The 24,139-nt window shown below is 34.5% G+C and overlaps 4 protein-coding genes across 7 annotated transcripts; 2 read left to right on the top strand and 2 right to left on the bottom strand.

Moving 5' to 3' along the window:
• The first annotated feature begins 1,467 nt into the window (after window positions 1-1,467).
• Window positions 1,468-6,968, top strand: LOC132191882 (LIMR family protein At5g01460). The gene is made up of 14 exons (XM_059607003.2): window positions 1,468-2,218; window positions 2,326-2,411; window positions 3,419-3,531; window positions 3,720-3,830; window positions 4,168-4,266; window positions 4,389-4,511; window positions 4,759-4,821; window positions 4,896-4,960; window positions 5,225-5,334; window positions 5,428-5,542; window positions 5,649-5,714; window positions 6,144-6,254; window positions 6,344-6,410; window positions 6,515-6,968. The coding sequence occupies exons 1-14, from the start codon at window positions 1,869-1,871 to the stop codon at window positions 6,560-6,562; spliced, it is 1,527 nt and encodes a 508-aa protein (XP_059462986.1). The 5' UTR covers window positions 1,468-1,868; the 3' UTR covers window positions 6,563-6,968.
• Window positions 6,969-7,831: 863 nt separating this feature from the next.
• Window positions 7,832-11,646, bottom strand: LOC132192160 (GDSL esterase/lipase WDL1). The gene is made up of 6 exons (XM_059607412.2): window positions 11,460-11,646; window positions 9,381-9,458; window positions 8,756-8,896; window positions 8,504-8,580; window positions 8,269-8,418; window positions 7,832-8,139 (listed from the first exon to the last, which is right to left on the bottom strand). The coding sequence occupies exons 1-6, from the start codon at window positions 11,568-11,570 to the stop codon at window positions 7,968-7,970; spliced, it is 729 nt and encodes a 242-aa protein (XP_059463395.2). The 5' UTR covers window positions 11,571-11,646; the 3' UTR covers window positions 7,832-7,967.
• Window positions 11,647-15,197: 3,551 nt separating this feature from the next.
• Window positions 15,198-17,509, bottom strand: LOC132161640 (GDSL esterase/lipase WDL1). Of its 2 annotated transcripts, none has more exons than XM_059571799.2 (6): window positions 17,277-17,509; window positions 16,647-16,724; window positions 16,303-16,452; window positions 16,135-16,211; window positions 15,714-15,860; window positions 15,198-15,567 (listed from the first exon to the last, which is right to left on the bottom strand). In XM_059571799.2, exons 1-6 carry the CDS (start codon window positions 17,385-17,387, stop codon window positions 15,360-15,362), a joined length of 771 nt encoding a protein of 256 aa, XP_059427782.2. In that variant the 5' UTR covers window positions 17,388-17,509; the 3' UTR covers window positions 15,198-15,359. The 2 variants fall into 2 exon arrangements, with proteins under 2 accessions (XP_059427782.2, XP_088367254.1); XM_088511128.1 differs by having other exon boundaries at window positions 16,303-16,373; window positions 16,647-16,720; window positions 17,277-17,366.
• Window positions 17,510-18,703: 1,194 nt separating this feature from the next.
• Window positions 18,704-22,591, top strand: LOC132192004 (S-adenosyl-L-methionine-dependent methyltransferases superfamily protein). Of its 3 annotated transcripts, none has more exons than XM_059607177.2 (7): window positions 18,704-18,818; window positions 18,928-18,989; window positions 19,416-19,549; window positions 20,182-20,327; window positions 20,593-20,664; window positions 21,908-22,015; window positions 22,104-22,591. In XM_059607177.2, the coding sequence occupies exons 1-7, from the start codon at window positions 18,755-18,757 to the stop codon at window positions 22,277-22,279; spliced, it is 762 nt and encodes a 253-aa protein (XP_059463160.2). In that variant the 5' UTR covers window positions 18,704-18,754; the 3' UTR covers window positions 22,280-22,591. The 3 variants fall into 3 exon arrangements, with proteins under 3 accessions (XP_059463160.2, XP_059463161.2, XP_059463159.2); XM_059607178.2 differs by having other exon boundaries at window positions 18,705-18,818; window positions 22,107-22,591; XM_059607176.2 differs by having other exon boundaries at window positions 18,705-18,818; window positions 22,101-22,591.
• The last annotated feature ends 1,548 nt before the right edge of the window (window positions 22,592-24,139 follow it).

Raw genomic sequence — 24,139 nt, 5'->3', positions numbered from 1 at the left:
TTTCATAAAGCGTGGTTCACAGCCGATTGAGTTACTCATTGGGGCACTGCATCAGTTAAACACAGCACATGAGTCAAACTTTTGATTTATAGGGAACCAAATTAAAAGATAGAGTTGAAAATAAATTTATTAAAAATATTAAAATATATGACTAATTAATTCAACAAATATATGATTAATTAATTCAACACAATTCAATTATCATTAATAAAATATAAATGTAACTTGACGGAAGATGATTTTACACCAAGTAGTAATGACCACCATCAGCATACTGTGATACAAAATTACAAATAGAAGCTTGATCATTTAGTGGTACAAACAATGTAGACTACAAATGACCCAACCTCAATGTTGTTTTGCTTTATAACTTTGACTAATGCCAAATTCTATATTTTTAATTTATAATTGTTTAACAATGTTGATGTGACATACAAAATTATCTGTTTGATTTTTTTTAATTATTATTATTTATCAATAATTAATTAAATAATTAGTTGAAAGTGTCACATCAATCTTATTAAATAAATGATTGATAGAATTATCATATCTGTTATTTTTCTTATAATTTTCTTCTTACAACTCGGGGAGAGAGAAAGAAAGAGATGACTTTCGTCTTTATAAGTAGTATGATTGATAATTCGTGTTAGCGTGTAGAGTTTTGATCGGGTCAACTCATAGTCAATCTGATATGGGTTAACTTGAACACGGCACATTTAATAAAACGAGTAAAACCCTTTAACCTTGACACAACTCATTTGAATAAACAAGTGACACAAGATGACTTGTATATTTAATAAACAACCTGAATTTGTACATGAACTTAAAAAAAGAAAAGTAATAATTTATGAATTTTAAAAAATACTTTGATATAACCAAAAAATGTATATGAATTTAGAGTTCGTTTGAGATTGCGGTTTTAATAAGTGCGATTTTAAAAATAACGTTTTTGAAATCGTTACTTTTTAAAATCGCAAAGGTGTTTGGTAAAACATATTAAAACGTATTTTTTATTAAATATTTGTTATGTGAATTCATAATTTTGGTTTAAATTCACATTTTTTTAAATAAGTATCCCCTAACTTACTTATTGAAATCGCAGATTTTTTTCATATTTTAAATTAAATGCTTTTTAAATTGCAATATTAAACGCTTATGTTTAGCAATATTTTTTAAAAACACAGATTATTTTTGCGAAATCACAATTTCAAACGCACCCTTAACATTTTAGGGTTTTTTTAATTATAAGAAAATCAATTTTAATTTATATGACAAAATTATAATTTATTAATTTCGTGTTAAGTCTCTAAATCATTTTAAAAATTATAATAAAATTTGGGTATGTTATATGGCATTTTAAAATAGAATATGGACCGTGTTAGACACATAGGAGTTTTATGTCACGCTCTGTTTGCCGCGGAGCTTACGACGAGCCGCTCTTATTACATACATGTCTTCTCAACGTTGAAAATCATAACACCCCCTCGCCTCGTTTTGACAGGCTGTTTCGTTCTTTATCACAGCGAAAATGTCCATTTTCCATTAAACCCAAACCACCTCCCCTCACCACACTCACAGCACGTCGTCATTTTCCCATTTGTTCAAAGACAATACCGTAATTTCCCCTACGCATCCTCCCCAAGAAACGACCTCACCGGAGCCCGACCACTTTCCTCTTTTTCTCTTTCCTTAAACATTTGGGTCTCGAAGCAAAACCAGATCTACGAAGCCCCATTCAGCAAAAAAAAAAAAAAAAAAAAAAAAAAGAAGAAGAAGAAGAAGAAGAAGCCCTACATTTCTCAATCTGTCTCTGTATCTCCCTCTCGATCTCTTCGATTCGATAGGGTTCGAATTCGGAGCTCGAAGCGATGGGGGATTTCAACCTCGCTCTCGTAATCGTCGCCATAGTTGTGTGCGTCCTCGTCTTCATCTTCAATGTCTACCTCCTTGTCAACTACCAGCACCCCGATGACGCAAACCAGGCCTATTTCCCCAAATTCGTGGTAGTTTTGGGGCTCTCCGTTGCCGCGATCTCGATACTGATGCTACCGGCCGACGTGGCCAACCGGCAGGCGTGCCAGCACGCGATATACAATGGCGCGTGTAATCTCACCCTCCCGATGAAGGATCTGTGGCTTGCCATCTATATCCTCGACGCCGTGCTCGTTTTCTTCATTATCCCCTTCGCCATGTTCTACTACGAAGGGGACCAGGACAAGTAGGTACTTCTAGGGTTTCAAATGTTTAATATTGTACGGGAATTTGTTAATTAATCATTATTTTTGGTTTTTGGGTTTTGGTGTTGGTGTTGGTATGTGCGTGTAGGAGTATTGGTAAGAGGATCAAAAGCGCGTTGCTATGGGTAGTGACGACGGCGATCGTGTGCGGTCTCGTGCTTGGCATTTTATACGGTTAGTTTAGAACAAAATCTGGTTGTTGATTTGAGCTACAGTGATCACATACGAATAGCATTTTGGGGAATTAAATAGTTCATATCCTTATTGCTGATCACAATCAGGTTGTTGCAAGCCATTTTAACTTGGTTGTTTTTCAGCTCTAGTGCCATAGGATGTTATTTAAACATTCATTTCTAGTTTGGTCATAGGTCCTTTTGCGTTATCTTTGTGTATGTATGTGCGTTTGAATGCATTTTCTTTCACCCAAAAAATGTTGGGTTAAGAGTTATCATGAATCTGTTTCTGGGTTAAATTGGCAACTTATTTAGCTTTCAGAACCAGGAGTTTGAGTCAGGAGAATATTACAGTAGTTAAGTAAAAGTTCTTTGCCAAAATGTTAGATGGATTTATTTTGACATAGTGGTTGCAGACTACAGACTTAGATGAAGTGGTTGTTCATCATGTGCTTCTTCATAATCTTTATAATCTATAAAATATCAATGTTTATGGAGCTCCTTTTAGAGCTATACAGATGCTTGAGGATTTAGATAAGCTTGTTTATTCTTTAGAATCCTTTTCTGATATTATTGACATTCTCATTGACAAATTCAGAGAATTTAACTGACCCATTTCATAACATATCTCTTTGTAACAGGATACCATTATTGATTTTGTGTGTAGATTTATATATGATGTTTAAGACATGGAATTGATGAACAATTTCTTGGAAACTCCATCTGTTAGTTGAAAAGTAGTCCTTTAGCGTTTCTTTGTCACATTAAGTCAAGTGTAATCCCCCCTTCTGTTCCTTCTCCTCTTTTGATGTTTGAGATTCTTGCTTGCTTGCTTGCGCTTTTGTCAATTCACAACATTAGTTGTTGGTTCCTCTCTCTCTCTCTCTCTCTCTCTCTCTCCCTCTCACACACACACACACACACACACACACGCACTCCCACACAATGTCTGTGTGGAATACTTATAATCCTATCTAACTGTTATTTTACACTTTGATGACATATTAGGGCTAGTTGGAAAGGTGGACTTCAATGTTATGCACCTTTCTTCATCCACAACTTCCTTCCCTACTACGTGGGACTTCAATAGTGGACAACAGTGTATTGGAGGCACACACCAGGTTCTGTTTCCACTTACCAACTTCCTATATATTTGATTGGTTCTATTATTTTGAGAATCTATTATTTCTGTTAGTTCTTTTTCAGCTTTTGAAGGTGTCATATGGCATATTACTTGCATGGTGAAGTTAATAATTCCCTTTCTCATTCTGGTGCATTTTTTTTCCTTGTTTTATCCCACTTTTCACAGTGCTCTGCATATTCTGCAAGCGCTTCTTCGGAGAAAACATGGACTATGCGCACTACCTTTCCGGAATACGTCGTTGCTCTTGCTACCATTGTTGGATCTGTACTTTTCGCCGTAAGTTCATCCTTGAAAACTGAGAACTTTTCACTTAATACTGAAATCACTCTCTTGTAGTTACACCTGGATGTAATCTCCAAAGTTGACATACCCTCATTGTGTTTCTTTATGTAATGAATATGAATGGCTGAGAGGTGAGTTAAAATGTTGAATTAGGCATAAGTATCTCATTAAAGGTCTGATGCTTTATCTGCAAGTATTGTTACTTTATAAATGGTCCCTATGAACAACACGTGTCATATTTGATCAATTTTAGCCTGTTTTAAAGAAACATTGTTTCATTTTCTATGTTTCCACTTATCTTAAAATTTATTTTTCCTCGTAATCTATCCAGATATTTGGTGGTGTTGGTATTGCCTGTCTGCCATTGGGACTTATATTTTCATTCGTCCGGCGTCCAAAGGCTGTTATTACTCGCTCACAGTACATCAAGGTGCTCTTGTAGTGTATTATATAGACAAATAAAGATTTCTACTCTCGTGTTTGTAAAGTTCTGCCATAATTGAATTTCATGTTGTGGTTGTTTATGGATAGTTGCTATTGATGTACATGTAGGAAGCAACAGAACTAGGTAAAAAGGCGAGAGAATTGAAGAAAGCAGCTGATGCACTCCATCAAGAGGAAAGAAGTGGTTCTAAGGGTCGAAAGTGGCGTAAAAATGTGAAGGCAGTAGGAAAGGTAGATTGAAACCTTCAGTATTTATAGAAGTTTGTTTGACACTTGGCATTGGGTTTTTATGTATGTACTAAGTACAACTTATCATGTTTGGATCCTTGAGAATCCCCATACTCTAGGTATAAGGCTTAGATGCATGTTATTCTTGTCATGGGGGGGGGGGGGGGGGAAACATATACGTACTGAACTTTTGAGGGCTCTTCCCTCTTTTTGGTGAGTGGAATATTTATTGTGCTTGGAAATCTTGCAGGAGTTGCACCAGTTGGAAGAAGATGTAAAGCTTCTGGAAGAGATGTACCCTCAAGGAGAAAAGGTGACGGTTGTCAATTATGTGACCTGTTTTTCTTGTTTTTCTCATTCTGTTAGTAATTTACATCTTGAATTCAGGCTGAGACTACTTGGGCTTTGACTGTTCTTGGGTACTTGGCAAAATTTGTGTTGGGAATTTTAGGGTAAGTACTGACATCAGCGGTATTATTATTCTGATGAATACCATGGTTTCTTTTCTGCTTGAGGAACGGCAGATTGTATTGATGAAACCATCATGTAACTAAAACATTTAAGTATGAGCTTCCATTGATGGTTTTAGCAATAGCCAAGAATTTAACTAAAAACAATCATCTGATCAATAGGTTTTATAGCCCTGATTGAGTCTAATCCACTATTCTGATTTGGATTATGAGTAAACCTAAGGTTTCTTACTGCTTGTTTACCAGGTTGATTGTTTCAGTGGCTTGGGTTGCACATATTGTTATTTATCTGTTGATTAACCCGCCTCTTTCTCCTTTTCTGAATGAGGTTTTCATCAAGCTGGACGATCTCTGGGGTAACTTTGGATTATAATTTTTTTTCCTAATATAACATTTTCCTTTTACACAATGAATGTTATTTTAATATATTTACTCTGCTACTTAATCAGGTCTTCTGGGTACCGCAGCATTTGCATTCTTCTGCTTTTACCTTCTGCTTGCAGTGATTGCTGGAGCAATGATGCTTGGTCTCAGATTTGTTTTCATTACAATTCACCCCATGAAGTAATGGATTTTGTTGAATTAGCATTTTGTTTTTTCTGTATTTGTTTTGTCACTTTCGGCTGACACTCACAGTGATTGCTCATCAATTGAATTCATCTGTTCACAGGTGGGGAGCCACTCTTATGAACTCTTTTCTATTTAATGTTGGTCTTATTCTCCTTTGCTCCATCAGGTTAGCATCTTTGGTCCTTTGCATTTCCCATTTGCATAATTATTTCTATTGTAGGAGTAGCTGAGGACTAGCCCTTGGTCATCATTTACTACAGGGCTGTGCTTCCTCGAAATAGATGACTTTTTTGAGCTAGTAACTCTGGAAAACTGCTCTTACAAATCTTCCTGATTCAAGTTATCCCACTTATTGTTCAAGTATTTGATTTTTTGTACCATGATAATGTTTGGCATATTGCTCTTATCTCTATTCATGTCATAACAGTATTGAATCTGCATGTTCTTAAATTTGTAGCTTTTAAGGTAAGATATCAATTTTCCATCAGTCAAAAGAAATATCTTTAAAGGAGTTAATTCTTGAACATGGCTATAGGCAGTCATGTTACTATCATTACATTGAAAATCATTTTGATTTTGCTTTCTCGTATTTCAGTGTGATTCAATTCTGCTCCACTGCATTTGCATACTATGCTCAAGCGACTGCAGCACAGGAAATATTTGGCCACACGCTACAATCTCTTCGTGGAATTAAATATTTGTACAAGTGAGTTATACTGGTTTTATACACTAATTATTTCTGATTTGGCATGAATGATCTACTGATTCTTTGGAATATTAATTGTTGCATTGCAGGTATAACGTGTTTCAAATTGCATTTGTCGTTCTGGCGGGATTGACCTTTGGGTATTATGCTGCCTTTGTAAGTTTCCTTCGCTGACCTTGTTGTTTTTATTGTTCTTCTTGACTGCGTGCCATGCCTCTTTTGAACCTGAGAATCTTATGTTGTTTCCTTGGAAATTTTAGGGATGGAGAAGAAGAAAACCCAGCGGCAGGTTCCAACTTTCTAGTTAAGGTATGTTTGCCTAGAAGAGCGTGCACCCACCTGGAGGGCATCAGAATTCTCAGTTTCATTCTCTCTTTTGGAGTCATTTTCATAGAGGATGTGTATGGCCTAGTTTTGTGCTGCGTTGAAAGGTCAGATTTGAAAGGTCAGAGAAGTACTCAGATGTCATCTGAGTTGATTTGGGTTACTGCGGGCGGGGGCGGCAGGGTGAGTGCTGCTGATGCGGCTATTGTTTCTGGTTGTTCCCCCCCTTTTTGTATGTATTATTCCTTTGTTTTACTTGTTTTATACATTTGGCTTGGCCATGTAACTGAGATATCCTCTGCAATTTGGGAACTGGGTTTTGAGAAACTAATCTTGATGTAATATAGCCATTGATCACAAAAAGTTGTATGGGCATCCATTTTATGTTCATATTTTGTGTGCATCATTTGCCTTCTATTAAGTTTTAAATATTATTTGATGAAAAAGTATTAGAAAGCTGATTAGAAGAAACGTCTTTGTGCCGAGGAGGGTTGATTCTGAATTCTAGCTTAGCATGGCCTGTTTTAAAAGCTTGCATTATGTATCTTCCGATTTTACCATGTTCGGATATCAAGTGTATCAGGTTTTTTGTTTTTCATTTATTTAAAATTTTTAATATATGGGCCAATTTTTTTTTTTGGAGATTATGTCATCTATTTAATGGAAAAGTGGACAAAGGTCTCGCATTTACGCCGAGGCCAAACTTGTGTATCAAATCTATCAAATTGAAAACTGCGATTTTAAAACCAAAATGACCCTAAAGCACACGTGATCCTGACATAATTTCTTATATTTTTATTCGCCAATAACTGCTTTCAAACCCATTAAAAGCCAAAATAAAACAACATATAGTATAACCGTTTGCCTTTTCTAAGGGTATGATTCTCGCTCTCCTTTTTCCCTCCTTTCTCCTCTTACCAATTGCGCATTAAAGTCTAATTTGAAGACTTGGTAAAGTTGGAAACTAATAAGTTAACTAACTATTGTGTTTCTGTATGTACTACCCTCCACGAAAGCAAGGTACTTGGGTTATCTTTAATCTTTCAAACTAAAAAAGAAATAAACATGTCAGGAATTTTTTCCAACCCAATCTACAAAACTGTCACAATCTATAAAACTGCCACGATACTGAACTGTTCTTACTAGTTGTACATTAAAGAGACATTTTCTGTCTTGGCAAAGTTTACTGCTAAAATATAAGATGACTAAACAACACTGAGAAAGTACAGTGAAAATGCAAGCCATCATCAAGCTGTAACCAAAAAACTTCTTGTATACTTCCACATATCACACTATTAATAATACTCACGGATGTGGCCTGAAAATGGTTTGTTTTATTCGTTTCCAATTCCCATTGCTTATTTCCATAGAAGCTGGTGTCAGAGATATTCATAGTTTTGCCTTGCCATCAGGACTAACTGGAACATAGGGTGGATCCTCTGCAAATTCAGCAGGCAGTGACTTCCAGTGTAGACTTGGTTCCCAGTCTGCCTCACTAAGGACCTTCATTATTTCCTTCACTACTGTCTTACTCCCCTCAGAGGATAAGTGAATTCCATCCCTGAAGAAGGCATGTATGTAATGTAAGTTTGAAGAAAACATTTACTAGCACCAAAGATTTTGATATTCATGTTTAATCTGCTTCCATTCAAGTGGAAGCACAAAGTATCACATGTGAAAGCAAACTCACGTAAAGCTTGCAGTCAACCAATCATCTCTTTTTTGAATGACGGTCCATAGATCAATGGCCTTGATGTCCATCTCCCTGCACAGCTCTAAACAAGCTTCTGAATATATTCTGCAGGACTCATTTGTCCGATGCAGCTCTCCCAATTTGAGACTGTTTTCAATCAAAATATGTGCTATTAGAACTGAGTAACTCCCACGTGAAAGGGAAGAAATTACAAAGTTTACAGCATAAGCACCTAAATGTTTCACAAATTTGTTCCTCACTGACAGGAGGAGCACTAAGAAAGATAATGCGAGTCTTCTCAGAGAGGCTCTGCCAACCAAAGGAATTTTTGTTCATACACAACTCATAACATCACCAAGGGAGAATTCATGTTTGTTCAAAGGCATAGGACAACAAATTTATACCAGAAAAAAGTTGAACAAAAAATCAAAGTATTCCAACTATTCAAATAGCAATAAATACTGCAATAGCCCTGGAGAGATACCTTTAGATGGAGAGCAATCTTCCTCATATTTTCAATATACTCAGGAAGAGGTACATGAGGACCTAGGCCAGATGGATGAGGGAGCATTGAATCATTACCGCCAAAATAGACAATCACCAAAGAAGGTTGTATGGCAGCATCCTAACATAATAACAAACGAAAAAAAAAAGTGTAGTATTAGATTCCAAAAAGAATTAAATGGAACAAAAAAGAAAGAAAGAAAGAGAAGTACAATAGTAGGAGGGAATGCCCAAATGCTGGCAATCACATGACATTGTGCAAAAGCTTAACCTAGATAAACAAGAGATCCATGGAGTTTTACAAGTTCAACCATGTCCGACCCTTTTTCGCTAAGAAATCAACTTTAGATGGATGTTCTCAGTAAATCCCAGCTCATTTCGTGGCAACTTCAGCCCTGTGATGAGTGAGGTTTGATTGCATATGAACTATGGACTACTTAATCCACTAGTTTGTTGTTACAGCTACTTATGAAATGTGGATTGTCTTTTTTTTTTTCCCTGAATGGAATATGGATTGGCTACTGGCAATAAAAGTCAATTTCCTGATATTGACAGGAATGAATACAGTATAATCTTCAAGTATGAAGTGACGAAACATACAATACCTTTGGAAAAACTTGATCCAAAACCTGTAGAGCATGCCTTGAATTCCAACCGGAGTATCCTCGCAACAATATATCTGCCTATAAAGAGTTCAGAATCTAAAATCAATTTATGCCTGATCTTATAGCACATGAAAATGTAGTGGAACGGCTGTGTTGGGTTGTGAAAATTAAAAGGAAGATCAAACTGAAATATCAAGAACCTCAGGCTAAAAACTAGGATTAGCCTGATTCAAAACTGGGCTTTAATAATAGTTTAAAATAGCATAAGAGAAAATTATTTTATATATATTGACGAGGTGAAGTCAACGACATATATCTCTTCCTCTTATAACAATCTAAAGATTAAGCAGCCAAAATTTAATTGAGACAAGTAGAGAGATTAATTAACAAAGAAAGAAGACACAGACTTTCTTGGTGAGGAACTAAATTTATAAGAAAAATAACAATTATAATGGTTAAGGGGGCAACAACCTCAGACTAAGAAAGGCATTTAGTCATATACGTACTAAAAAGTTTTCAAAAATCAAGTAGAAAGTAAAGGAAAGGAAATTATGCTTAAACTGTCCTGACTCACCATAAAAACACAGAAATGGCAAATTTTTAAAAGTAAAAAATATAACAAGAACCAGATTATTTAACAGATAACATGATAAGTGACAGTTTAATAGTACTGATCTTACATAAATTCTCTTTGAACAAAAAGAAATTAATGTGCATGTCACCAATGTGTTTCTTCATGCATACGCCTTGGTTAACAGGGTTAAATGGAGAGTCCACCAAAACCACCACTAGGACCTTAAAGGTCTCAAGTAATTGTGCTGCTTTTGCAATTTTTCAAATTCTTCAATGAATGTTTGCTTCTGTTTTGTTTTTGTTGGTAGAGACAAGAGGGTCAACATAGTCCCTGTTGCTTTTCAATCAAAAAGAACAGGATGTGCTTAATTATGTTCCCAAATAGTCCAATCCACGATCTATCCAACAAAAGACCTTAAACAAAAGTCACTATCTTTTTTCTTTATTTTTTTTCCTTGGGTGACAAAAGTCATTATCTTGCTTCTACACACATGTTCTTAAAATATTAATTAAATTTGCCTTATTCTATCGGCATAAGTTTTTGGAAATGAGTCTTGATTTAACATAGTATTAAAGTAGAGATGCTGATTTCAAACTTAAAAAATCCCTAATTTATCTCCTATTTCACTTGTTGGACACACTTATTGATGAGGTTGAGAGGAAAGTTTGAGCCCACGCGTGAGTGAGGAGAGTGATTTTAGAACAAATGGTAATTTAACACATCTCAATCAATTGTAAAAAAAAAAGGAGGAAAATAAACGCAATATCTTCTATATTAACTCCTCATAAATCCTCCATGGAGAGTAAAACAATTTTCTCCACGTTTGTAAAAACATCAAGGCATCATTATGTGGAATTTACTCTTACCCACAAAGGGAAAAAAAAAAAAAAAACATTGTGGATTTCCAATCAGACAGAATTGAAATGAAGCAAACTAAAGCGATGCATTAACCCATGTGGATTCTGCCACTAAAAATTCCACCCACTGAAAGATGAAGCCTGAAATGACACACGTAGAATTATTGTGCATTTGGGATTGCGATTTCGTAAGAATAATCTGCGTTTTTAAAATATATTACAAAACGTAAGGCGTTTGACATTGTGATTTAAAAATCACTTAATTTAAAATAAGAAAAATATCTACAATTTCTATAAGCATTATAGGAGTGCTTTTTTGAAAAAATGCGAATTTAAATCATAATCACAATTTCGCATAACAAATATTTCGTAAAAAATTACTTTTTAACCTATTTACTAAACACCTTTACGATTATAAAAAATAGCGATTTAAAAACACAATTTTTAAAATCGCAAAACAGTGATCCCAAACGGACCTTATAATATATCTTCGACATCCACAACAAACATTGTCAGCAAAATTCCAACCTTAACAATCACATAAAATCTGAACAACACAGACATGAGGAATCCGTTGCAGCACACGAACAGTATCTTAAACCAGAAAAAAAAAAAAAAAAAAAACGGAGAAAAAGAAGAAGAAATTACCTTACGAGCATATAAGTCAGCAAGAATAGCACCCCATCCTTCGTTTCTGAAACTTTGCTGAACTATGGAGGAGCCAAACAGCACGAACTGGGGTCTCAGAGGTCCAACCATTTCTCCTCTCTCTCTCTCGCATCTCTCTGTATTCTCTCCACTCTTCAAGTGAAATTTATAGACCTCGTCATGCGCCTGAGCACGCGTAGACGCGCTCGTATTTAAGTGGGGGGTTATTCTCTAATGAGAGATGCCATTGAGTAATTATGATGAAGTGTGGTGGTGATAATTAATTAGTAAGAGTTTGTAAAAGGATACAAAATTAATTAATTAGGATTAAATGAAGTAGAAAGTATAGTTAGTTATAGTGGAGTGATATTTTTATCTACTCAAAAAGTAAAAAAAATAAAAATACCCATAAAATATAATTAACTAGATACTTTCCAGTTCATTTGAAATGGAGAGAGAGAGAGAATGACCAATGGCATTTTTTTTTTGAGAATCCTAAACGTATTGATATTAATATTAAATTGACTAAACGTATTAATACATAATAATTTGATTTATAAAATTTGTTTTCTTATTTGATTTGGACTTTAATAATAATTAATTTATTGAATAATTTATATATAAAAAACTCTTGAAATATAATTAACGCAATTAATTACACTAATTAATGACCGATTCACTCTTAAAAAACTGGTTAAAACATTATGCCATAAAAAACCGGTTTAACCTTATATATATATATATATATATATGTATATATATATATATAACACTTGTATAAAAGCCTATTAAGTAGTATTTTATAGCGTCAATTAGTAGGATTGTAATCGAGCCGATCTGACTATTTAATGTTTAAGCTCAATTCATTTAATTTTTTTTCAAGCATGAGTCAGGCGAGATAATTTGTTCAAGTTCTGTTCATTTATTTTTCAAACGACCAATCATGAGTTGTTCAGTTACTTCATTCATTCAATATATAAGGAAAATGTCATAATTGTTTATTTTTGTAAATCTATACTAATGATTAGTTATTTAATTATGATTACGGTTTATTATTTGAGTAATTAAAGATATTAACTCAAATATTAATTGATCGAATCTTGAGTTTGATCTTTGTTTTTTAGTATTTATATACATTCACTATACATACACATAAATTCATTTATATACACACATACACATATGTCTATATTTAGATTCACAATTACATTCAATTGAGTTATATCTATTATATTACAAATAAAATTCATTTTTAATTTTTTTAAGTACTTAATGTGTTCATATTACAAAGTTAAAAATAGTAGAAATAAAATTATACAACCGAGCTTTTACGAGTTCAATTTGATTAATAAACAAGCCTACATTTTTGTTCAAGTTTTACTAGTTTAATAAACTAACTGAGCTCGACCCAAGCTAATTCAAGCAGAATCTAAGCTTGTTCACAAATGACTATTCATTTAGGGTCTGTTTGCATTTTCAATTTCAAAAAGTGCAACCTTTTCTTTATGAAATCGCAATACTAAATGCACTCTAACAACCTTACCCAATAACTCATATGAGATCCATGGGCAGAACCACCCATTTGCTTGGAGTGGCCACCCCCCAAGCCATATATATATATATATATATATATTTAAATAGACCTTTAAAATTAAATTTTGCCCCACAATAAGTTTTTTTAAAATCTTTTGCCTCCCAAATTAAAAGTTATAATTACGCCCCAATGAAATCCATCTTGTTCAAATAAATTTTAATCTGTGAACCCTAATGAGACAAATAATTATTAGGCAATATCAATTGGGATTCTTTCTAGTGGGCATGAGAATCAGGAAAGATCAATTGCCTTGGCCCAGTCTATGTACGGAAAATGGATTGTGCCTACGAGCTTTTTATCGTGGGGCTCTTGTCCCGTGTGAGCAACTGACAGCCAAGTAAACCTTCTTTGGAATATTGTCGGCTCATGTTAGCTTTTACTCGTTGCCTTAGTAAATATTTCTTTGTAATGTCACACACATGTCTAACTTTATCAAATTCATTAATGTTAAAAGAAAAAAAAAATCATTTGTTGTCTTGGTGCACACCTTCTAATCATAACAAAGCATGAGGAAGAAAAAAAGTTTGTAACGTATGTTGTAGACTGAATCACTCTTAGGATAAAAATGATTCAATCTATCCTATTGAAACAGTTGAGTGATTCGTCCCCTATTAATGAATATTTTGGGTATAGTTGAATTATCTTTATAGTTATTGAAATTCCAAAGTAGCCAAAAACATGGCCAATCGTTCTCAACAGTGATGGTGGACGACAAGTAATGACGATGAAAGTGGCATGAGATTTGTAGTTTGAAGTAGTTGAGTGATTCGTCCACTCTCGATGAATATTTTGGCAGTAGTTGAACTACTTTTATAGTTATTGAATTCCAAAGTAGCAAAAAAGATTCCAGTCGTTCTCAATAGTGACGGTGGACGATTGGTAACAACAATAAAAGTGGTAGTGAGATTGATAATTTGAAGCAGTTAAGTGATTTGTCCGCTCTCCATAAATATTTTGGCAATGGTTGAACTATCTTTATAGTTATTGAAGTCCAAAGTAGCCAAAAAGAGAGCCAATTGTTGTCAAGAGTGATGGTGGATGATTCGTAACACTGGAGCGAGAATAAAAGTGGCAATGAGATTGGTAGTTTGGTAGAGGGTAAAAGAGATTTTAATTTTTTTTACTACATAAAGAGTAATGAGACAGAATTTGGACAGCATAAATAGTGGGAGTGTGAGACATCATTATTTGCCCAACATTTTCTAGAGAATAAATAGTCAGAGGATTTGGCCGGTGGAGCATGAATGTACTTTACCACTCTGTCTCTGTCTCTGTCTCTCTCTTTCTCTATTTCTCAAAATTCCTTTCCCACTGCAATCCCACGGTCCATGGCCACCCTGTTTGATTTTTTTTTTTTTTTCAATAATAATATTTTCTAGACATTTTGTTATTTGAGAAAAAATAATAATAATTAGAGATTTTAAATTTAAAATCTTCGTGTTAAATTGACAGAATTGAAAACTAAAGTTTAAAACATAAACTTTAAGGCTAGTAGGAGACCTGGATTTGCAATATAAGCAAAGCCTAGGCTGGTCTATTAAGCACATTTTACACTACAAATTAGCGAAGGATATAATTTTTTTTAGAAATTGGGCTGGAAGAATTTCTTTCAATTCAATATATAAAAATGTCATGTATTACTTAGCATATAATATAATTTTTCACGTCTATTTGTTACACTCATGTCACGTCGGTTGACATTACATGTTTTTTAAGTGGTTTATAATATCAGTTACTTAATAAACATAAGTATAAATCACTTAAAATACGTCATGTTAACCAATCTAACATGAATGTAATAAATAAGCGAGGAGTCAGAGTATAACATTATTGAACAGTGATATGGGGTAGGGCTTGAGCAATTGACTCTGGCACTAACAAAAAGTTCCCAACAATGACAAAAGCCAACAGCTATCTCCATAACCTTTTCCTTTCCATCCAAATAAACTTTTCCTTCAATCCACATGACCATATTGGAGGTGCACATTTAATTTGAAATTGCTAGAAATTGTTTTATAGTTAATATTATATAGAAATTGTCCCTCCAAAGTGATGTGATTTTTTAAATGCATTCTCTATCCGATTAATTATTCTTTTTCTATACCATTTAAATATTCCTTTCTTGAACGGAAGAAAGAGAGATATAGAAAACATAAAATACTTATCCGTTGATCCGCAATGCTTTTCCACGACACTTAAACTCAAATGCGAAATGTATTTAGTTTTAAAAAATTGGATGAACACGTTTTTTAGGCGCATTTTACATCCGACTCTAGAATACTTAACCCATTGTGAGTGCTCAAAACCTACTCCCATTGCATGTGTCTGATAGAGCTGGCCTCACTTAACATGGTCTTCGTATCAGAACTCACTAGATAATTGGGTAAAAGACTTTCAAATTCAATTGGCAATGCCTTCCAGTGTAGACTTGGTTCCCAGTCTGCCTCCCTAAGAACCTTCATTATCTCCTTCACCACTATCTTGCTCCCCTCAGCTGATAAATGGATTCCATCCCTGGAGAATTATGATCCAAGTCTTTCTTAATTAGGCAATTAATCTAAATAAAACATTGCTTTAATTTGTATATATATATATATATATATATATATATATATATATATTAGAAACCTTAAACCTACAGCATATGTAAGCAAACTTACGTAAAGCAAGCAGATTCCCAACCATCCTCTTTTTGAAGTATAGTCCAGAGATCAACAGCCTTCACATCCATCTCTTGACACAGCTTTAAACAAGCTTCTGAATATATTCGGCATGACTCATTTGTACGCAGCTCTGCCATTTTATCACTAGTGATCCCAACAAAACAGATGCCATTAGAACTCATTGAACTCAATTTAAACTCACAAGTGTTAAAATATTCATCTAAATAATTAAATTTCACTAGTTTTTATCAGTCTAAGCTTTTGAAATAAGCGATAATTTGACATAATATCAAAGTTGGCATGTTATCTGGTCCACACGCGAGGGGAGCGGTGAATTCACTATTTTCTATCAACTCAAGCCTTCTGGTAATCGTTTAACAATAAATAATACAAGATTGTTGATATACACATTACACACCCATATGTTCTGCAAATTTCTGCCTTATCAACAGGAGGAGCAGTGAGAAAGATAATGCGAGTCTTCTCTGAAAGGCTCTGGCAAACAAAAGGATATGTGTTAGAGAAAATGCACCAAATTGCATAATCAGTTTGTGCAAATCTTCTTCTAACCTGAAAGATTTATTACCTTGAGATGGATTGCTATTTTCCTCATATTTTCTACATACTCAGCCAGCGGTACATGAGGATCATGAAGGCCTAAGCCAGATGGGAGAGGACGCATTGAGTCATTACCACCAAAGTAGACTATCACCAATGAAGGTTGTAGAGCAGCATCCTAAATTAAATTAAATTAAATTAAATTTACATAAATACTATGCTAAATTGATAGAAAATAATTGTATTTAATCATTTAATTAATATTCTAACAAACATTAAAGCACGACCGTCTAAAAGGGAAAAAAAAGCATAAAAAAGGCTGCCATTTGCATGACCAAATGCCAAAAAAAGATGAAAATTAATGAACAATACCTTTGGAAAAACTTGATCCAAAACCTGCAAAGCTTGCCTCGAACTCCAACCAGCGTATCCTCGCACCAATGTGTCTGCCTACGCCAATTACCAGCCAAAATCAGTTTAAAATACATGTAAGAATCACGTACTCTAATAAGAAGTGTCAGTTTAATAGGCTGAATTGAAAAATCGCTCTTATATTCAATTTGAATGAACACTTTGTCCCCTATTTTGTTGAATATCTGGCAATTTACAATTAAAGGGTTTTACTTTTTTATTTTAGTTGAATAAAAGCTTCTTATGTGTTTCTTTTGGCTTGCTAAATGGGTCGCTTTCAATTGAATTTTTGAAAACATTAGCTAGACTTTTTGGCCTTCTGTGAGGATCAATAGTAGGAAAGACCCGTCTTTATAATTTCCTTTTAATCCTTAATTCTCTACAGAGAAGGTGCAAATCTTATCAAAAAGCAATAATCAAAGTGAAGAACTATTCTTTGCTTGAAGTTGATGATGATTAATCTCTAAGCTAACATTTGAAACTAAGGATATATATATATATATACGACTCTATAATCTATTTGATTATGATTATAAAAATAAAAATAAAACCAGAAAAGAAAAAGGGAAAATGAAGAAGATGAAGAAGTACCTTTCGAGCATATATGTCAGCGAGAATAGCACCCCATCCATGGTCACCATAGCTGAACTCAACTATGGACGAACCAAACAGCACAAACTGAGGTCTATTTGGTCCGACCATTTCTTTCTATTTTCCAAGTTTCAATCAAACGCACAAACACAGAGGCTGTTGACTGTTCTGTTCTGTTCTATTCAATCGAATTGGAGACAGAACCAGATGGTTTATCCAACCATAGCCATTGTCTTATAGATAGACTACATTTCAAAGCGAGTCAATTTATTTTATTATATTTATTTATTCTGTTTGTCTACTTTTCAATTATTTTATTATATTTATTTTGTCTTTATTTTCACTTTATTTTCTTTTTAGATCTACTTGTGCTTTAGGTCAGTTGCACACCACTCACATTGTCACATGTCCCGCAGTTACTATTATTTGAATGATACTGAAAAAGAAATCTACCAAACACTGGTTTTATCTTCTTTTATTTTTTGTTTTTTATTTTACCTACCCCTCTAAACTAACTAATATTTTTTCAATGCTCAATAAACCTTAAAAATTTGTAACGTAGAATTCTGATCTTTCAATCACCTCCTATCGTTTAATTTTTTCATTTACTTCAACAGTTATGATGAAAAATGTCAGTTATACTCCTATAATTTTTTTTTTTTTGAAAAATACAATTATGTCCTTAGTTTTTTAAAAATAGTTTTTATTTTTTTATTTTTTATTATTATTATTTTTTTATATATATATATATAAAGAAAATTTAATTTTTTCATAGTGGTAAAAGTATGGAGGAGCTGCTAGCGCTGAAAACAAGGAATATGATCATCTTCAGTCTATTTTGGGCTGAAAAATATCTAATTTATGGTTATGATTTATTCTTAAAAATTCTAGAGCCACAAATTAAATATATGTTCCACTAACAAAAAAATAATAATAAAATATTATTTCATATTAAAAAAATATAAAATAAAATAATAAAATAATAATTGGTGGTTGGCCACCCCATTGGGGGTGGCCGGACCACCTCAGACCGTCGGTATGGGGTGGCTGGCTTCGGCCACCCCATGGCCGTTTGGGGTGGTCCAGCCACCCCCAATGGCCAAATCTATAAAAAATAAAATAAAGGTTTCGTTTGGTCCTTGGGGTGGCTAACCACCTCTTATTTTTTTTTATTATTTTATTATATATATATATATATATATATATATATATATTTTTTTTTAATATGAAATAATATATTATTATTATTTTTTGTTAGTAGAACATGTGTCTCATTTGTAGCTCTAAAATTTCTTCTTAGATATGAACCGGATATTCTCTTGGACCGAGAGGATCCGGTTCCTGAAAATAGAGGGCAGACTTGGCAGTGAGAGGGTCAACGGCATGTCGTTTCCCGTATTCCTTTCTTTATAGCTTTTGCTAGGTCTGTTTCGTAGCAGTTTGGAGCCGAAAGAGAAAATTAAAGAAACAAGACGAATATGGACATAGCTCTGTTCTCCCCATCTTCGCTTTTTCCTGACGACGACGAAGACACTTCTTCTCGTACTCACTCTCTCGCTCTATGTTCTTATTTGTTTATTTATTTCTAAGTTTATAGCTCTGGCTTTTCTTCTTTGTATCAAATTTAAGTAGCTGGCCCTTTTCCTTGCAGATGAGGAAACGACAGAGACCCAGCAAAACTACGTGGAGAGGAGGCATGAATTTCCTGGAATGGTAAACCTTTTTGCTTTAGATGATCACTGTACAATTCATTTGGATGGATTTGCCAAATTGGGTTTGGTTTGTTTGTGCAAATTCTATCAATGAGGCCATTTTCTTTTTCTTCTGTGGGGTCGAAAACTGAAATGCAAATCTACACATATATAACTAGCACTTATGTACATTTTTCTAGTAAGAGGTATAAGGTATTGGTAATCTTTTTCATTCTGGTATGTAAAATTAAGACTTATCTCACAAGCTTAAGCTAATAGAAAGTTGAAAATATGATCATTTAATCAATATAAATATGTAAGATGGATTACCGTTGTGGAGTTAACAATTCCCAAAAATGGTTGCTCAGCTTCTGTAATGTTTGTTGTTCCGGTTTTGGGCTACTGTCCTGTTTTTAACACCTACTCATGTGTTTGGCTTTGTATGTAGGAATTGCTCATCCGAGAATTTTCATTCCACCAGCTGAATGCCAATTTACTCTGGCCTGGGACATTTGCTTTTGCAGAATCGTTGGTTCAGTACCGTTCGTGGGTAGAAGGCCGACGATGCATTGAATTGGGCAGGTGCATTTATTGTTTGTTTTTGTTACAATTAGATGATTTTGTAACTCTATGAGTTTGTTCTTAGCAATCTTTAGCATCATGATTTTGTACTCCTGTTGATAGTGATTATGTTTGCATCTTGATCTTGTTATGTGCAGTAAAAATCTTGCTTTATTGTTTATTTGCAACTGCACCAATACCTACTATTACATAGAAGCTTGTTTGTCTGTGGTATAGTTGGAAATTAACATCTGTTCACTGTCATCTGCCATCTGTGCGGGTAACTAATACATTGTCAAGACCCAATATTTTGTGTTTATGTGGGAGGTTTGTGCTTTCATTAGTGACCAATTCTTCTGTGGCATGAATCCTGGCTTGAGGTGTAAACCCAAAATGCTGTATCTAATATGAACGGAGTAACTAGCTTTAAGCTTGTTGGTCTTCTGACACTTGTCTCATAATTCTTCTACTTAAATTTACTTATCAAAAAAAAAATTCTTCTACTTAAATACCTTACACTTAGTTATTCTTAATTAGTTCAGAGTTTAAAAAAGAAAAGTTGACAGTTTAGTAAGTTCTCAGTATCTCTGTAAACAAATGATGTTTAAGGGTTTGATGTTTATCTTGATTTTAAATATTCTTTTCAATGGCAGTGGCACCGGTGCTTTGGCCATATTTCTCTGTAAATCATTTTTTCTTGACATCACAACGTCAGACTATGATGATCAGGAAATTGAAGAGAACATAGCTCATAACTGCAGGGCTAATGGGATTACACCTGTCCTTCCTCACATTAAGCGTGAGTTCTCTTCTATGCACACTTAGTTATGAGTCTTAAGTTGAACTGATGAGGAGAAGAAATTTGTAGTGCAATCATTGCTTAAAATGTTCCATTCAGATGTGTTCATTAGTTAGATTTAGATATCTAACTTTGGGTTTTCATCTGGATTACTTGTGGAAGATAACTGTATTGACCCTCGTATTCACTATTAATCAATTTCAATAATTGATTTGTTTTTTTTGGATCAAATGTCGTATATTCAAGACCCTGCTTTTGTTTTCAGATACATGGGGAGACACCTTTCCAATCACTGACCCAGACTGGGACCTGATTATTGCTAGTGATATCTTATTGTGTAAGCTTCTAATCTTCTAGCTTCTTTCTGACTTGGACTCAATTAAACTGCATTTTTTTTGGGGGTGGGGGTGTCATGCAATGAATTGCTTCAAGAAAAAGAAATGCATAGAGAGGAACTGGCTATGAAAAAAAAGCCATCTACCAAAATTAACCCAGCAAAGTTGGAGCAAAGCCCACTAAACTAAGCTAAGAGTCTCGTGGATTATGGTCTGTGGAGGTATGCAAAGGGTTACAGAAGCACTCAGTTCCATATTGAGATATTGTCTGTGCTAATGTCGTGGTCATTCTTGTTGGGCGAAAACAGGCAATACTAATGTCAGTTGTTGACATATGGATAAGCTTTCTTCTGGTATGTCATGGCATTGTTAATCTTTTTTTGTGTGGTGTTGATAGTTGATACTCTATTCTTTCCACTGGATCCCTGGATCTGGAAATTCCATTTGGCCATCTATCCATGAATCTTGCTATGTTGGATACTTTATGGCTCTTTTAGCGAGAACTCTTTCCCCTGCGCTCCCTCTTGATTTCATAATCACTTTTAGGACAGATCGCTTCTTGTATCACCTCTTCCTTTGTAATAGTTAGTTTCTCATCAAAAGAAGAAAACTTTATGATAGTCGTTCTGGGTGGACTTGTGAACATTTAGTAAGATTTTAAAGTATGTTCAAAATATTTGACTCTTTGGTTTTGTTATTATTGGATTATGTTTACAGTTTAATTATGCACAACGTAAACAGGAGATTTGTGTGGTGAAAAATCTATAAGTAATAAATAACAATGTCCATCTTTAGAGAGAGAAAGTGAGAGTGTTTGTCTCGTCTCACTGGCTGGAAAACATTTGCTCTTCTTGGCTGCTAAACTTATTTTGTCATCAACGGGAGGCTATGTTTGCTAGACATTCCAAAAACACTTTTCTCTTCTCAAACACAAGAACAGACTTCATAAAATAGTTACCAAGCAAACACTTTTCAAGAAGCAAAACACAAAACACAGACATTTTTTTAAAAACAAAACGCACTTTTTAGAAAACTTCTCACACCTTCTTATAGGAATATTTTGAGAAAACACATATTTACTTTTTCCAGGTGTGGAGTTTTACTTACTAGTTACAGAAAAAAGAAAAAAAAAAAGAAGATAGGTGGCTGCATGACCACCCCATTGGGAGAGGGTGGCTGCGCCGCACAACCACCCCCAGTGAAGATGAAATAGGTCTTAATATGTTTTTTATTGTCTGCTTGTAGATGTGAAACAGTACGAGAACTTGATAAAGACTCTTTCCTTTCTTCTCAAATCTTACAAGCCTAAGGATAACAAAGCAGTTCCACAGACGGAGATTGAACAGAACGGTGGTAAGAAATAGCAGATTCTATGCTTATATGTAGTAGAGAATGAACTTAGTGATCTTGCTGAATTTTTTATGGCTCTTGCTGGTAGAAGCAGGGGTCAGGTTGCCCAGGCCAGCATTTCTAATGAGCTGGAGACGCAGAATTGGGAAGGAGGATGAGTCCCTCTTCTTCACTGGCTGTGAGAATGCTGGGCTTGAAGTAAAGCATATTGGATCACGTGTGTATTGCATCAATCCTAGGCAAACGACTGTTTTGGAGACAGTATAAAGCTAATAGTAGAAGCTGGTACTTTGTTCAGAAATTGAAATCAACCTGAGTCAATCGCGGTCTAGATCAGCACCATATATAGTCCATTAACCAGAGAAATTTTCTTCATGACTCAGCTTGGCAGAATATTTGTACTCTTATTTTTCTCATGAGAATTTCCACCAGATAAACAAGTATTTTTCTTCTCAGTTATGGAAGTAGAAGATCCCTTGTGAGAGTTTTTGTAGTAGGGATCTGCAATAGCCAATATGTAACATGTACTTCAAGAATTTGAAATGAATTTTTATAAGCATAGTTACCATTTTGACTTCGTATTAGTTTGGAAAAGTGTTCTGATATGACATACAGGTCAAAAATGTTTTTGTGTGTTTTAAGGATATTTTGTGTTTAAATTGTTAATGTTTTTGTTGTTTTGAGAAGAGAGAACACAAATTTTAACAAACGGGGCTTTAAGTTTCCCAAGTAATGTGATTTATGTTAAATTGTATAGAAATGACTGGAGTTTTGGTGTGTGATCTTTGGATACTATTTTTCAATTGTTAGAAGCTAAATAGGTTGCCATGGTAATGATATTTTATTTGTAGCATGTGTAAGGTGGGCCTATACTCCCCAAGGAATTGAGATCCCATGCAATTCTCTCAATCTTGGTTGTTCTTTGTAAATGAAAGGTAGAGATTTAAAAACATCATTGAAAAAATTTGTTGTGTCATATGTAAAATTCTGCCTCGATGTTTAGAAAAATAAAAGCTTTAAGGGTAGTCGAATCATCCCAAACTTGATGAGGACGGGAGGGGTGGCTCAAAGGGCCTTAGCTCCCTCCCCTTTTTTTAAAAATCTCCCTTGACATATACATAAGTGGCCAAACGATTAAGTTTAACCCTTACCCATTAAAGACGTGGCCTCTACTTGAATCAAGTGCAAAAGTCGGTGAAACACCGGACCAAATGGCATTTGGTATGATTTGAAAAGGTTATAGGAGACAACCAAATTTGCTTGGCATTGCAAAGCCAAATTTCTATTTTTGATATTATTTACTAAAATTGGTAACTCGTAATTGCTTTTTAGTCTAGATTAATGATGCCTCCATTATTCAAAGCATTTGGATGCATAATCATACAAATTAAAGGTACGATTCATTAACATGAGCAAATAAGAAGATATTTATTAGACTTCTTTCAAATGGACTTTTTGTCGAACCTCTCTTGACAAGAAATCTTGTTTCGATCTCTAATGATCATGACACCCGTAAACAATTTTAGGGGTGATGAGATGGTTGAATTACTCTAATTTTATTTTTTATTTATTTATTTATTTTCGAAATGATTCGACCACCTTAACAGTGCCGTGCGTCTTTGAATGTATACTAGTTTATTTATTTTTACATTAATTTAATTTTCATTCACGCTTGAACCTCTCTCGATAAGAAATCATGTTTCAGTCTCTAATGATCACGACACCCCTAAACAATTTTAGGGGTGATGGGATGGCTCAACTACCCTAAAATTATTTTCGAAATGATTTCGGCCACCGCCAAAATCTAGAGGTTGTACCCTTGGCAGTGCCGTGTGTCCTTGCCCTTCTGAGAATGTGAGTTATTGTCCATTTGTCCATTTGCAAAGAATTTTTTGACGAGAGCTTATTGGTTAGCCAGATTGCACAAGGGATCAGGATTGGCCCCCCTTGTTCGTTAAATTGGGATAAACTCACTGAGGAGGTTCGGTCCATAAAGTACGGTCTGAACCGGCCACTCCTCTGCAAAAGCTCAATTCTCAATACTAGGTGGTCCACTTTTCAGTGGTCAATCGGATCACATGGGCAGCTCCTTGATTGAACCCCCAAGCAGGGCTCGATCGAGTTCAA

The sequence above is a fragment of the Corylus avellana genome, chromosome 10 (genome assembly GCF_965113065.1).
Source record: "Corylus avellana chromosome 10, dhCorAvel1.hap1.2, whole genome shotgun sequence".
NCBI lineage: Eukaryota > Viridiplantae > Streptophyta > Magnoliopsida > Fagales > Betulaceae > Corylus > Corylus avellana.
The sequence above is the reverse complement of the archived record's forward strand: the minus strand, read 5'-3'. Positions and strand labels throughout refer to the sequence as shown.